Raw genomic sequence first — 15,224 nt, forward strand, 5'->3', positions numbered from 1 at the left:
ACCTAAATATATCACCTGGAGTGTTGAGGTCACATAGCTGTTATATGAGGGGAATCCCCAAATAATGCTCCGAAAGCGCTGAACGTCTGGCGTGGTTCTAACATGCGTCATTTTTATGTCGCGTAGTTTTACCATAGAGTGGTAGTCGTTCGAACGGTAAAGGATTTTTACCTTTTTTTTCTCGATGGAAGTCAGCTTGAGTTTGAGAAAGGAGAAAGGAAATCACGTTTCAGGCTTCTTCAACGCGATGTCGAGGAGATCGTGGTTTGGTTACAACGATGCGAAGACAAAACGGTTCTTGATTGTTTTGATCTTCGGAACGCTGGTAAGGGAAACCTTTAAACTTAGCATGATCAATGCACGTTCTGACTTTCCAGTGTTCGTATAGTCATTTTTCTTTAATTTGGTTACGTTAACGAAATGATATTCGTTTTTTCGAAAAGTGGTAAATGGTTAAGTTAAATGTGCTTACGTGTTAGCTTTAGAAGAGTGATGACTCACGCTATTCTCAATTTTGATATACGACCTCAAAGATTCATGATTCGCGACATTCCAGTAAACAGCGATCGAATCATTTGTCCGTGGTTGTCTAGAACTCAATCATGACTTATCCAACTAGAAAAATGACGTCGAAATTTAGATTGTATGGTTTACAGTTCACTATGTTAAAAAAGAAAGTGCACAGGTAAAAGGTGTAATTGGCTTGATTATCTATCTTCGGGAAGTCCATTCACTTTCGTTTATCGTAAAAACTGACTAGACAGCATCACACCACGCAATTGAAATATACTGTAAATCATTTATGACCCAAAATTGAAAAATATTTATATTTCCCAATCATACAGTCGACATATGTATCAGCGATCATTCTTTGTAAGACTAGTAAATCTTAAAACACCCTTGATGATGACATCAGCTCATAGCAATGTTGGTGTCATATGCATATCCTGTCGCAAGGTAGTCACGAGACTTAAGCTTAACTGCGACTCCACAAACCTATCCTTTTATGGTTGAAACTGATAGCATAAGGTTTGTATCGTAACATGTAACAAAATTGGACTTGGGCGCACGACTGTTTTAGTTAAGTGTCGGTGATTGTTCAGTCGTCTAAACTTAGGTTTAATAATGAAGCTAACAAAAAATACAAAATTAAAGCATGTCGACCTAGCATAGATCTTTAATGAAAGATACCGTATTTTCAAGTCATATATGGGTGAAGGGGTAAGTTTTTATAGAAACTGTGGTGCTGCGTCGGTGGGAGAGCATGACGGGGTAATTTAGTATTATCAACTGAGTTGATAACGTAAATTGGCCACCGTAAAGAGTTTAAAAGCTGACGTTTCGAGCGTTAGCTTTTCGTCAATCGCTCTGACAAAGGGCTAACGCTCGAAACGTCAGCCTTTTTAAAAACTGTTTTCGGTGGCCAATTTACGTTATTAACTCAGTTGATTGTACTAAATTACCCCATATATGGGTGAGTAATTCTGGATGGGAAGTGTGCCAAACCTGATTCTCAACGACCAGCTCTTGACGCTACGAACATGAATGAAATCAGCATGCTCACCTTTTGTTTCATCATCGAGGTCTCCACGATATGACATGTACACATTGTTTTGTAACATGATGGTTTTGCTGACCCGATGTGAACGCCGTTTTGGCTCCCACAAGTGAATTTTAAATCACGCAATCGTTCCCAGGAAAGAATGAAGAGGTGATTTATCTTTGTGAACGAGTCGCGTTCGAAGTATATTTTGAGGGGACAAAGGAGGGATGAAAAAGCTCACCCAAAGGGTAAGCTACAAAACAAACGAATGAGTGCAATGTGGCCTGAACTCACTTATACCGCCAGGTTAGCTTCATAGAATTCTATGACAATCGGTTGATTATTTCTTGAATACATTCAGTTACATTCAGCTGGATTACAGCAGTGTCACAATATGAATACGATTTCAGCTCTTCCGTGATGGATACGATTTGGGTCATTCAGTATCTACTTTAAAAACGATAACTGCAATTGATTTATCCATATAAATATGTTTTTTCTCATTGTCTCGTATAGATCTGCCGTGTCGGAGGAGACTTTCCGTGCAAATCAGAACAGATACACTGGAATGGCACAACTCAGAAAAAATACAAATGTATAGATTGTCCTGACTGTCCCGTGGGATCAGAGATTTCTGTGCCATGTGGTACATCAGTGAAATACGGGACACCCATTCATTGCGTTTCGTGCCAACTGGGTAAAACATACTCAGAAAAATATGACAAAGCGCAGTGCAAGGCATGCACAATATGCTCTACAGGGAAAGCACTGGTCAAGAACTGCACCCTGGTCTCGAACACTCGGTGCAGCACAGAGTGCCAGAAAGGCTTTTATTCTTTTCCGTTTAGTTTTGCCTGTTGGCCTTGCTCGGATTGTTGCCATGATGGTCAAGATGAGCTTCCAAAAGAGTGCAGCGGAAATTATCTGAAGAAGTGCAAAATGCGTTCATCGCCCTGTAGTTATGTGCGCAGCACAAATACCCCGGCCACAACTGCAAAGTGGATTCCCTGGGCTCCCACACAGATGTCATTGCAAAGAGGTACACCGACACCCTTTCCAACCAAGGAAGGAGAAAAGGTTACATCGCCAGCATTTTTCACTTACTCAGTCGAATTTCCTAGATCTAGGATCGACCAATCCATAACCACCACCAAATCGACAAAGTCTCCGAAAGGGGGGAGTGGAAATGAAGTGCTCCTTATTCTTTCCGGAGTAGGCGTAGCGCTTGGAATTGCATTCCTGTTTGCTCTAACAATGGTAATGGCTCGTCATGGATGGTTCTGCAGGCCTTGTTTCCTCAGGTGGGGAAAATCGGAGAATTCAGTCGAGTTTCCACCGGCGCAAATCGAGGTGAAGCCAACTTTATCACAAGAGGGACTCAGGCCCGGTGAGCTCCTATATCAACCAAAACTGACTGAATAAACTACTTAGATTTATATTTTTTTTTTCACGAATCTAATATTGTTTCTATCATTTTTCGTTCTTGAGATTGCTTTGGCCCGTTCCAAACACTACTCCTCGTTACATGCATTAGCTGGTGAACATGATCTTGAATTACAATTGTGTAAAGCTTTCATCAGATTGATGAATTTTGTATTTCTTTGTAGACGATGTAACCTTGGAGGAGCTGGAAAGAAACAACATGGATTTGTTTGATTGGGTTTGCACCCGGCTTGATAATGGAAAGTCAGGTTTCCGGCAAGACTACGAGCGCTTGGCTGCCAAATACAAACTAATTTCCCCGGAAGTACGAAAATCCTTGAAAAATGAGTTTAAAAGTGAAGGTGGAAGCCCCTCCGAGATGCTGATGAGGCAGCTGCAAACTTTGTACCCCAGCTATCCTGTTCGTTGTCTTGTAAGAATGCTGAAAGAGATCGGAAGAAATGATATAGCACAAAAACTAAGACCCTACATAAGGAAAAATGTCGAAAACTAATATTAGCGAATTGATGACTTTCAGGGGGCCCAGCAATAAAATTAACAAAGCTTTTCATAGGCTCTCTCAAGCGAGAATTAATGTACAGCGATGCTAGACTTACTTCACAACAGACAATTTTCACAAGTATGTGGGATTCATAGCTGAATTGCAGCTATTTGTGTCGAAGAAGACTGACGGCGTGAATGATTTGATTCGTATAAATCTCTCTTCTTTTTTTTAAAGGCCGGGTTTTCTTCTAAATGAGCTAAATTGTCCACTTCACAAGTGTTTTGGATAATGTTGTTGAGTTGTAAGAAAAGGTTACACTTTGATCACACGCTGGATTCAAAGATCTCACCCACTGGATTGTAAATAAGTAAAGAGGGTTAAAAAAATCATTATATGAAGAATAAGATAATATCCATAATTGATATTTAGTCTCTTTGTACTAATTCTGTTTACCTGCTGGTTAACAAGGGACAGGTAAAATGTTCCCAGAATTAAAGAGTAATCATATTTTATTCTGAAACAATTTAATTTTGTTTACCTACTAGTCAAACATTTTCAGGAGAAACAAAGTACAAAGATTACTCTGAAAAAAAAAACATGAAACTAGAAAGAATTCTATAGCAGGATATTGTTTTGCTTAAAGGAGAATTAAAAAACTTCTCTGCGAAAATTAAATGTTTCTCAATGGAACCTATTCGGGTGATATCCCTTAAGATATAAATTGTTGTTGCCCCTAAACAGCATTCACCTTTCAATTTTTTTTATCAATCATCCATAAATGATGAGCAGCTTTAATAGTTTGCAATAACCCAAGCTTTGCAACAACCCAACCCAGTTGCAAGACAGTAATTCACGATTCAGTTACCTCTTTTCTGACTTTCTTTACTGAACGTTTCTCCGATGATAGTCGAGGTCTTTTCGATGGCCTTCGATGCGAAAAAATCGTGGGTATTGCACCTGGTTTTAGCGTAGATCTGGGTTTCAAACCAAGAATTTCTGCTTTCAAGTCTTGTTCCAGGCAGTCAGATGCGAAATGTTCTGAACACAGCCTGGAGGTTTTCGAAACGACCAGATCCGCTTGTAAGATCTTTGCCAGCCACTGTGATCATAGAGCTTAATCCCTCGGAAAGCAATGGTAGGATGTACCAGTTGTGTACCTCGAGTCGTTGTTACAATCGAACGCCGCGCGGCATACCATTTTTTAGCTCGAAAGTAATCGAAGTAAATATAGTAGCGAGGGCTAGTCAATCGTCAAGAACAGATAGAAGAATAAATTCAAACAACTCAGGCTTCTGTATTTGTACATCCCTTCTTGCGTAACCCAAGAATTTAACCCATTATAGAGAACTTATAAACCAAAGTTCAACACGAATTTCAAAATTTTATTTCCTTTTGGACTTCTTGCCACATTGTTAACAGCGTGCGTCATTGTACATGCCATTGCAAAATCCAGACTACAAGCGCGTTGCAAACTTATGTTAAAAAAAGGTTATAACAAAACCTGGGAAACAGAATGGAAGATGAAATATCTTAAATTACCAGTCTGAAAGAAAAATTAAAGTGGAGACCCTATTTCGAAAACATCGAGGTCAAGCCAAGTATAAGAGATGCGTCGCAAATGATCTGGACATGTAACTACGTTTTAGAGACACACTGTTACGAAAGCCAAAATATTCTTTTCTCACACAATCCTGGATAGAAGACCAATTTTCAAGTATGAGAGGCGCTGGAATCATTTTTGCTTCACCTTGCACAATCTTCACCCCTGGAAAACCACAAATTATTTCCCGTGAGCAAGCTGCAGTCCTGAATTCAACTTGACTGTTTCTTGCCTTGTTTATCTTCATCCCCATAACCTACGTCACAACCTACAAAAAGAACCACTGACATTCGTGTTCTGAGCCTACGTACTACTGTCAAATATTGAGCCAATTACCACCAAAGACCCTTCATTTCCTGGATGAAAACTATCGTTCGAAGGAAAAAAAATGACGGAATTTTGTTCCATCATGCATAAATGTACGATACACAGTGAAAAAAATTACATGAATTTGGACTTCAGTTCCCCTTTAAAGTAAACAACGCGAGAGCAACGTTTTCTTTGTCACGCAAATCTAACCTTGCGGTGACAACTTGACCTCTTTCATGTCACAAAAATACATCAAGACATTACAGATTAGTATATCACCAAAGATTTTGGCCTCCTCTTATTTCTTAGACCATATTAAAATATATTTCGCAAAATAGTAATTTTAGTAGAGATACTATTTTGCGAAATGGACTATTTTCACCCTTCAGTAATAATACCTTCCTTTACGGGTCCCAAAAAAACGTTTTAACATTACATTAAAGTACATTCTCGAAGATCTCGGCCACCTCCTCTTTTACTATCCATATAAAATTAATTTCGCAAAGTAGTTATGTCAGAAAAATTACTATTTTGCGAAATGGACCATTTTCACTCAGCGGGCGGTAATGACGTTGCCATTCTCGTGTCACACAATATGTATTTGGTTGGTATTAACCTGACGCACTAAAACTTTGGTCTCCTCTTATTTCATAATCCATATTAAAATACATCTCGCAATAATAATTCTCGGAGAGATACCATTTTGCGAAATAGAATAATATCATCCTTCCATAAAAATGTCTTTCTTTTCGGGTCAGAAATTTACTATTAAACTTTGCATTATGGTATAATTTTGAATATCTTGGTCACCTCTTATTTCCTGAACCGTATTAAAATAGTAATTTTAGAAGAATTGCTATATTGCGAAATGAACTATTTTTACCCTATAATGAAAAATATTGCCATCCTATTGACAGCAATACATATTTGATTACTTAAAAGATTTAAATATGCTTTAAAAATTCCAAATTTACTGAAAACCCAAAAACCAGAGAAAGTTTTAAATACGATTGGAACACTCGAGCCCACGGTAACTTGAACAGGGTTCAATTTCCCTTGGCCCAATTTTTCAGTCATTTACTATCAGCTTATTCGAACCATTTTTTGTCGCCTTAGGAAATTTCGAGTTAGCTTGGTTCTTCTGTAATGACAAAATAAGCTGATATGAAAACAAGGTTGAAATACTATTGATTTGTTAAATTAGGCCTTTACGTAATTTTTGCCTGTTTCAAACTTAAACATTGCGAGGAGCAAATCCTTGTGACTATCCTTTAAAGGCTGCTTTATACTGTTGGTGACAGTTATCAAGCCTCTCCAGAAATACGGGTGCCTTGGAAGGATACAGCTCTTATCAATGCAGTAAAACCTTTTTGCTTCTTTTTATGCGTTACCACTTTTTCAATATTGCCGTTATCGTCTTTTTTAGGGTAGTAAACACTAAATAAAAAGGTCACTTAGTGTTAACAACTGAGTTGAAAACGTAAATTAGCCACCGTAAAGGGTAAAAAAGCTGACGTTTCGAGCGTTAGCCCTTCGTCTATCGCTCTGACGAAGGGCTAACGCTCGAAACGTCAGCTTTTTTACCCTTTACGGTGGCTAATGTACGTTTTAAACTCAATTGCTAGCACTAAATTACCTGCTATACTCTCCCACCGATGCAGCACCACAGTTTCTCTAGAAACTTTCCCCTTTATTCACTAGATAAAAAGGGCTCGTCATTCTACTATAAGATCGTCCTATCGCACGATATCTTCTCTTTCTTTGTTTTTACTGTGTAGCTGGTATCAAACCCAGTGACGCAAAAGTTTGTATTTGCAAGTTTCATGATCTTATAAGGCGACAGTTTGATTTCCTCCCTCCTCCTTATATCTTTAAGCTCATATAAAGGAAATTGTAATGAGAGCTGGCACTCCACAAGGCCTATGGACAATTTTCTAGTGATGGCCTTATCCCTCCTTCTGCTGGCGAGGATGCAACCAAAGATCTTTTTTATTTTTGCGTCGCGTTGTCGAGATGTCATTCGTGTCCGCGGTAATGGATCCACTTCAAGGTGATTATAGTCTGCGGACAGACGATACTCTCCCATCTGATAGATGGCTTTGACCAGCTCTTCAAAACGAGGCTGCACTACACGTTTCTCAATTAGCTCGTGTATTGTCATCTGATCAGGTTTCTGTCTAGAAATCTCTTATTGAATCACAGGCGATCCAAGCTCTAGCTGTGAGATGATCATCTTGCACAGTAACAGTCATGGCGGAATTGTAAGAGTTTGTATGAGAATATTTACGACCGCTCTAAGGAATAAAACAATCATCAAATTCTCAATAAAAATACCTCACCTTACTTCCACAGCATATCACTTGTTATCTGACCGCTTTCTTTGATGAAAAGAACCCATTCTAGCGAGTTGTCCATTTCGAGGTTTTCAACGTACATAAGAAAAGCCCAAGGCTGAGCACTCCATTTCCGAACGCCCCATCCGAGAAGCGAAAAATCCCAGCGCAAAATGACCGGGCGGCCACAAATCCAACGCAGAATCCAAGCACATATACTGTAGTTTCATTTTAATTCAATACAAACTCAATCTTCCCCGTACATCGGACGCTAAGCTGCAGTTTGCTTCAAAAATTTCCAGTTTATAGATTTCTAACAGCCCGCGTACACATCAACGAGCCTAGAAGCTCGCGAACTATTACGTCTGCTTTGGTGACGGTACCTTCAATTCTGTTGACTTCCTTAATATGTTTGTTTGACATAGTCAAAGCATCGGAGATAGATATTAGTGATAATTGAAGAAGTTCCATGAATTGGAAAGACCTTCTCAAAGCCTGTTTCCAGAGGAGTTTCTTCGTCAGTTCCATTGCCATAAACAAACATTGAATGTGGGAAAGTTAAAGTTATCAAATAGAAAGGGCCACAGTTGCAAATCATATCGATACCGCACTGAGATTTGGGACTGCTTCCTGAACAAAAAAATTTAACTATTCGATATGCAAATCTTTTGCTGCGAATGTGTATGAGGAGGTATCTTTTCTGTGGCGAAGACCAAATGAAACATCTTTAAAAAAGTCAGAATTTTGCAGTTGAGTAACAAATTTGGTAAAATCGGCTGCTTTTTGTGGCCCTGTACTCCGACAAGAGTGACGTGCGTATACTCCGTTACCATCCGTCATTAAATCTCCTTGACCAATGATGTTTAGATCGACTCGGTAACTCCGTCCAGCACCTTGCTGCAAACTTTCTTGGCGTCAAAATCACCTGAGATGCAGATATCTATGACCTCTTTTGTTGAAAGACCTCTCTGAGAAACTTTAAAAACAGGTTGCCCACTTATCTTGAAGCCTAAAAAGACAAACGAAACACCAATCATAAGCAAAAAAATCTTGATACTTGTATTTGCATCCATTTTCTCTATCATTATGGGGAAATATATAATGCTTCGTGCGAAACTGTATTTAGAAATATCTTATATGAACGTCAACCTATTATAGAACATTTATACAAAACCTCTTCTTAAAATGATACACGTAAGGTGTTTCAAAACCGTCTGTTTCTTTTAAAATCGCAATTCTGATCGGCTCTGGGCAGTTGAGAGGAAACGAAACTTGTGGTCTCCAATAACTTTTTTCCAACCTCTCAAAATTCATCATCTAAACTGTAGTGTGTTGCCTTTCCTTTTCATTTTTGTTTGTTTGTTTTGTTTCGCACTTTTCTAATCTTACTTTACCTTCCTGAGCTTTCTCAGAGTCGTCTTCATTGCTGTAAGGATCGTAGATATCATTGTCGGAGCCAACTTCGAGCTCATCATCGCCATCTTTTTTTTTTTTGTTTTTTTTTGGAGTATTATCACTAGCGATTCTATTTCGAAGTCAGTCAACCTACTAGTTTCCAAATGCAAGAAAGAAATTGATTTGTTCAGTGGGCGCTATCATTAGTATGTAACAATTCTCTTCCCATGTGACGTTTGTATGCTATTCGGAAAGGTAACAACTCAGTGTTCCTGTTTTCTTAAGAATACCTTTAAGATCGACTGTTCAAAGTAAAGGAGGCACTAATAAGTTAGCTAGCCTGCATAAGTCGCAGCACAGCTAATTAATGGAGAATTCTCGTCAGCACTAATGGAGGATACAAAGGTTAATAACCGAAAAACAAAAATTTCGTTTAGTTTTTTGGCCCTTACGTGGATCTCTTCGAGGGTCATTTGGAACATGAAGGAATTCCGTTATCATCTTCGTTTTCCTCTTCCAGCTCGCGGGCTGCACTTAGGTTGACTTTGGTCTTGGAGAATGTATTCGTTTTGGCTATACGTGGTCGAGACTATAAACTGCTCCAGTTTTTTGTAAATAGTGTCATCTGTGGGACCCTTAACATTCAGTTAATCCACAGGCTCATCTCTCCCCATGGACGCCAAACTGATGCTCACAGAATTTTTAGCTTTGCCTTCCCAACACTTTCTTTGGGACCGCTGTTGTCAATCGGTGAGCAATCACCTGTGAATGTTACAGTATCAAGTATGGCAACATTGAGTTTATGCAGTTTAAATCTCATGCGTTTAAAATTCCAACTGACCTTGCAATAATCAGTCAGTAACTGCCGTAAAAAATGCATAATTTTACCATAGTGGAGTAGCTAGGGTTTCAGTGTTACTGCATTCGTTGGAATATAAACCAAATAAGCTTTTTTTCTTTTCGGACATGAATGAGTACAGTTACACCTGAGATATATTTAACTTAATGGTTTGTACAGGAAAGTGCTAGTCTTAAAAGACGAAAACTGACCACTAATTTTACAAGTGACGCTTTAAGGTAAAGATAAACCATGCTTCCAGTCAAACTGCATTCACTATAATGCTCGCACAGTATATGAATACCTGCATCTCGGCTTTAAGTTGATGGTAATAGAGCAAGCTATTCTTACAGCTGTGTTTTTCTTAAATGATAGGATAGCATAACATTTCTCTCTGCTAATCCCAGCTCGTCAGTAGTCGAAGATGGAGAAACGCCGAAGTGAAAGAAAAATTATCTTGAAAACGAGCCTTCGCAATATCATCTGTTGGACAAACCGTTCAAAGTTAATTTTAAATATATGGATGGTAAATTTTCTGATGTTCTCTCCGGTTTAGGGGATACCCAGTTCGAAAGGGAGTTACCTGGACATCACGCGATATTCATCCATTTCCATTGTTACACTTTCGTAAAAGTAATAACAAAAAAGGATAATATTGTAATAATCATAAGAAATAGGACTGGTACTTTTCATATAGAGAGCGACTGCAACGTATTATTTTTTACGCCTCTAAAAAGCGGGCGCTGCCATATTCAGCGACAGACTCCTTTGCATGCCGTTTCCTCTTATTTTACCTATGGAAATACTATTGGAATGCTGGTGCCTTCACCACCAACTTCAGTGGGAACAGGATGAGTGCCTACAATAAAGAAGCAGTCGCTTCCTAGGCCTACTATGAAGACCAGTGGTTCACAGGTAATGGCAACGCAGAAATCTTTCTTCAATAACATAGAAGATAAGGAATGGACGAAGTTAGTCTGCCTTTTTTGGGAGAATTCGAAGTCGCTCTCCACGATCTCTTCGGAAAAATCGTACTTGCTAACCTCAGGACCAATACTCCGTATCAGTTGGTACGCCGTCAGTACATCGTTGAGTTCCTCACAGTTCCTGTATGGATTTAACACACGGAGTAACTCTGTTATGAATTTTTCTGCCACTTCGCAAATAATTGGCCACAGCTTCTTACTACCTCCAATTGCTTCTTCGTGGAACTTATGTATTTCATTATCAATTTTTACGCGTAGAAAAGGAAAGGCATTAACGCTATCATTATCCGAAATTCGTCAGGTACCTTGTCACCTTTGGATACAATCTGTGCAACCCTTCTGTCGTACTATTCTAGGCATGAGGCTTGAATGACATATTAGGAATCAAGTTTGACTTTTCACACAAAGATGAATAATCTTTACTGCAATTTTTTTAACATTTTTAGTCTATTTTAGCTTGTTTATCTAATGTTCGTGGGCTTTTTTAGGAGACAAGGACGACAAGACCGTCACCACGTATTGAAAATATTCCACTTTGCTAAAAAATACTTTTCCAAATTCCATTTCGCCGTTTAAGATATTATGGTTTTTAACTTTTTGTTGTGTATACAATTGTCGTTTAAGATATGGCTTTTAAAATATCTTTGCAAATCGTATTTTCATGTCAATTCATGTAAGAGAGAAGAACAAGGTTCTTTGCACAAATTTAAAATGGTTTATTTTGACAAACTTCAATTTGTTAAATTACTTCCTACACGGTGCACTTTGCACTCTTCAGGAAATTTGCAAAGCTCAATGACTGGCTGGGTTACATCAATGACCCTTACACAAGATGACGCTCTTAACAAGATTGAAAAATATTTCCCTTCTAAAAATACAAATGACTAACTTTCAAGGGAATATTAAGAGTAGACGTGGTAGATCCCTGGCTGATCATGGAAACCACTTCTTCAACCTTTGGCTGTTTATCAGGGTCAAATTGAGCACACTTCAGTCAAATCTTGTTGACCGAATACCAGTCAGTAGCATGCTTGTGCTGATATTTGCATAGCTCTGTTGGCAATTTTCTTGTCATGACTGGAAAAATCCTCCAGTGCTTGCAGAGGTGTTTCCCCCTCTCTAAAGGCTGCTTGTATCTCAATAGGGATAGCTGACATAAGGGTTTAGTAATACAAACAGGGTCATGCCTAAAGACCAAATGTCGGCTCACTTAAGATCTTCTCCTTATGCAAGCGGTAAAACCAAAGGGCACTGTAATCAGGTCACAGTAGTGTTAAGTGGTGGCCAAGACGTTAGCTGGCTTTAAATGACGATGAGCGACATTTTTGTCGGGTAGGTATTTTAAGACCCAATGCTACGTCCTTGAAAATGGTGTAGATGACTTAAGGGTTTAAGAAACCGTCGCAATAGGAGCCCTCAAGCACGCCAAGCAACAGCACACAAAGCGAGCGCAAAGCAAACTTCTTGCAACACGAGGAACTTGTGCAAATACGGAACACGATCTCTTGCTCGTTAGGAAGGGGTGTGCGACAGGTGCGAAATCAGAAGCACGTAACTTTTCCATGTATATTATTTTTATTAAAAAGTTTGAAGCAAAGTAGCTGTAGTACTTGCGATTATAAAACTGCTGGACGACTATTTCAGCATGGATTTGCTATTGTTCTCGAGAGGGATAGTCTAGACATGTCCGGCGGCCACTGGAAAACTGTCATGTTTGATTTTGCACCGAAACAGTGCACACCCTTCAAAACGCACGAGATGTAGTCTTTTAAATCTCTCGGGGGAACATGCCCCCGCCCCCCCCAAGAAATGTGCACCTCCGGCGCTAACCAATTTACGCCTTTGGCACCTAAACGCACCCCCCGCGCAAAAACCTGTCTCCAGACTTGTAGACTTGATTTTTTCTTTTTCATTTTTTACTTCACTAGGTCGTGTGGCTCTGCACTTCGGATTGCGACTCTAACTCCGGCTTCGTGGTTAGTGGAAACCAGCTTTTACCTCTTACTTTCCACTCCCTCGCATGTCATTGACTGGACACAACCTCGCTTTGGGCCTTCAGCGGGGCTCTACCAGCTCAGTTTCGGCGTCACGCAATACGCTACTTCATAGATGTCGATTATGACTAAATGAACCTGTCAGCCCAAACCTCTCGTTGAACAATTATTGAAATGGAGTTATAAATTCGATTTTACTTAATCATTTCAGAGGAGAGGAAAAAACCGTCTTGTTGCTTGGCAGCGAAGATGTACAGGCCACAGCTGATAAACACGCTTACGAAAAAAGGAAAGGTGAGACCTGTAAACCCATTTTCTTAGGTCCATTTTGCAAAACAGCAATTCTTTCAAAATTACTAACTCGCGAAATAAACTTAGAAGACGTTTATATAGGTGTAGATAACTTAGATCTCTGGGAATTTGATTGTGCGTTAAATTAAAATCTACCGAAAACCTATTGTATGATGCGAGAATGAAGATAAACCATTTCACAAAAGAGTAATTTTTCTGTCATAACTAACGAGATCTTCGAGAATACATTATAATTTAATGTTTATATTAAATTATAATTTAATGTTTAAACGTATTTTTGTGCGCCGGAAAGAAAGACATTGCTATTGAAGGGTGAAAATAGCCCATTTCGCAAAATAGTGTCTCTCCTAAAATTTCTATTTTGCGAAATATGTATTTAAATACGGTTTAAGAAATAAGAGGAGGCCAAAATCTTTAATTATGTATTAATTTGTAATGTTTAAATGTATTTTTGAGACATGAAAGAGGTCAAGTTGTCACCGCAAGGTAAAATAGTCCATTTCGCAGAATAGCTACTCTTCTTAAATTACTACTTTGCGAAATGAACAAAGATCTTTCTTGCTAATTGACGATTACTCGAAAATCCTTGTGAAAGTCATCTTTACCTTATTAGAAAAGACATCTGAATTTTTCCTTTATTTAGTTTTGTTATATCTCGCTCCGCAAAATTGTATAAGCCAAGAAAAAGGAGGTCTCGAGTACTAACTTATCTTGAAAATTGGGAAAATGATAATGAAGTAGAATGAAATGAAGTCTACTTAATATGGGTGACCATGGACAATAAAAACTGAATTTATATAATTATTAATTTAAAGGTTAACCCGATGTGATTTGGTCCTTTTAGCTCGTTGTTCGATATATAGTTCGAAAGCTTCAAGAGTAATTTTAGTTTAAGTGACGTGCTACCTTATTTTGATAAACTCTAGAGCTTTATTGAGAATAGCTCTACGCTTAACATCAGCTTGATTGGTTCGAGTCTGCGATTCTTACTCATTTACGTAATTTTTTTAGAACAAAAAGCTGCCAGTACCGAGATCAGAGGAGAAGTTATAAGGACTTTGGTGTCCTTTTCATTTAGTTGAACTACGCTTAAGTAGATATGTCTGACTTGGGCTGTCTAATACAAAGGAGAGCGATTGAACAACTGAGCGATTTACAAATCTAGCCCTGCTTGGGTAAGCACTACCGTAAGCTCAATTCGTATACGTCGCGACCAATTGAAAATCGTTCGGCCTAAAGACCTACCGAATACAGAGAAACAATTCTATTAATGTTTAGACCTTGATGGTTTTTCATTCAAAAAAAGCAGCCCACATAAAAAAACTTGAGGTAAGAGTCACTCAAATTTATTCGTTTTATTTTCATCGCTTACGCAAACTTGGAGATCGTAGATCATTTGCTGACATGATCTGCAACCCGACAACATCATCAAATCAACTTGAGTTTTGCATTGTGTTTTAAGGTCATAGCAACCAGACTTGAGAAAATGCAAACCAGGATCGCAAACCACGCTTTCATCGCCCTAGCTCCCACGAACATATAAACTTTCAAAATAGCCGTCGGTCAGTTAAAATTCAAAACTTGTCTTGGTTCTAACTTGTTTGCAATGTTCGATAACAACTAATTTAGACAAGACTCAATCTGGGGGCGAACTCGACTTGGTGGGGTCGAACTCGAAAAGTGTGGGGGCGAACACGGTATAAGGTAGGGGCGAACTCGATAGGAGTACCTCTACAGCGTGTATTTGGGTTAAATTTTTTCTTATTGAAAGAGAATCCTTGTATTTATTGACAATTGTCCATTGTTGTCCATTGCTTCACGTGCGAAGCCATCCACGCGGTTTTGTTATAAGAACATAATGCGTCTTCAGTTCATAACACCATAAGAGTATTTGTCATTCCAGCTGTATATTATTGTTTATTTGTACACCAGTCGTTACATTCTTTAGATTTATTTCCACATGGTCAAATTATCTTAGCAGTCTTAG

General features: G+C 38.7%; 1 protein-coding gene across 3 annotated transcripts; it reads left to right on the forward strand.

The window, feature by feature from the left end:
* The first annotated feature begins 38 nt into the window (after positions 1-38).
* On the forward strand, positions 39-4,073 carry LOC131769367 (uncharacterized). 3 transcript variants are annotated; one of them, XM_066161077.1, is made up of 3 exons: positions 39-325; positions 2,060-2,930; positions 3,151-4,072. In XM_066161077.1, exons 1-3 carry the CDS (start codon positions 185-187, stop codon positions 3,477-3,479), a joined length of 1,341 nt encoding a protein of 446 aa, XP_066017174.1. In that variant the 5' UTR covers positions 39-184; the 3' UTR covers positions 3,480-4,072. The 3 variants fall into 3 exon arrangements, with proteins under 3 accessions (XP_066017174.1, XP_066017176.1, XP_066017175.1); XM_066161079.1 differs by lacking the exon at positions 39-325 and adding an exon at positions 1,092-1,221 and having other exon boundaries at positions 3,151-4,073; XM_066161078.1 differs by lacking the exon at positions 39-325 and adding an exon at positions 1,467-1,791 and having other exon boundaries at positions 3,151-4,073.
* Positions 4,074-15,224: the final 11,151 nt, after the last annotated feature.

The sequence above is a fragment of the Pocillopora verrucosa genome, chromosome 14 (assembly GCF_036669915.1).
Source record: "Pocillopora verrucosa isolate sample1 chromosome 14, ASM3666991v2, whole genome shotgun sequence".
Lineage (NCBI taxonomy): Eukaryota > Metazoa > Cnidaria > Anthozoa > Scleractinia > Pocilloporidae > Pocillopora > Pocillopora verrucosa.

What these genes read in the sequence shown, in the direction of transcription:
- LOC131769367 (XM_066161077.1), top strand. Translation starts at nt 185, where the DNA reads ATGGAAGTCAGCTTGAGTTTGAGAAAGGAGAAAGGAAATCACGTTTCA. An exon ending in TTTTGATCTTCGGAACGCTG is followed by an intron (nt 326 to 2,059) that starts GTAAGGGAAACC and finishes TGTCTCGTATAG; the next exon opens with ATCTGCCGTGTCGGAGGAGA. An exon ending in ACAAGAGGGACTCAGGCCCG is followed by an intron (nt 2,931 to 3,150) that starts GTGAGCTCCTAT and finishes ATTTCTTTGTAG; the next exon opens with ACGATGTAACCTTGGAGGAG.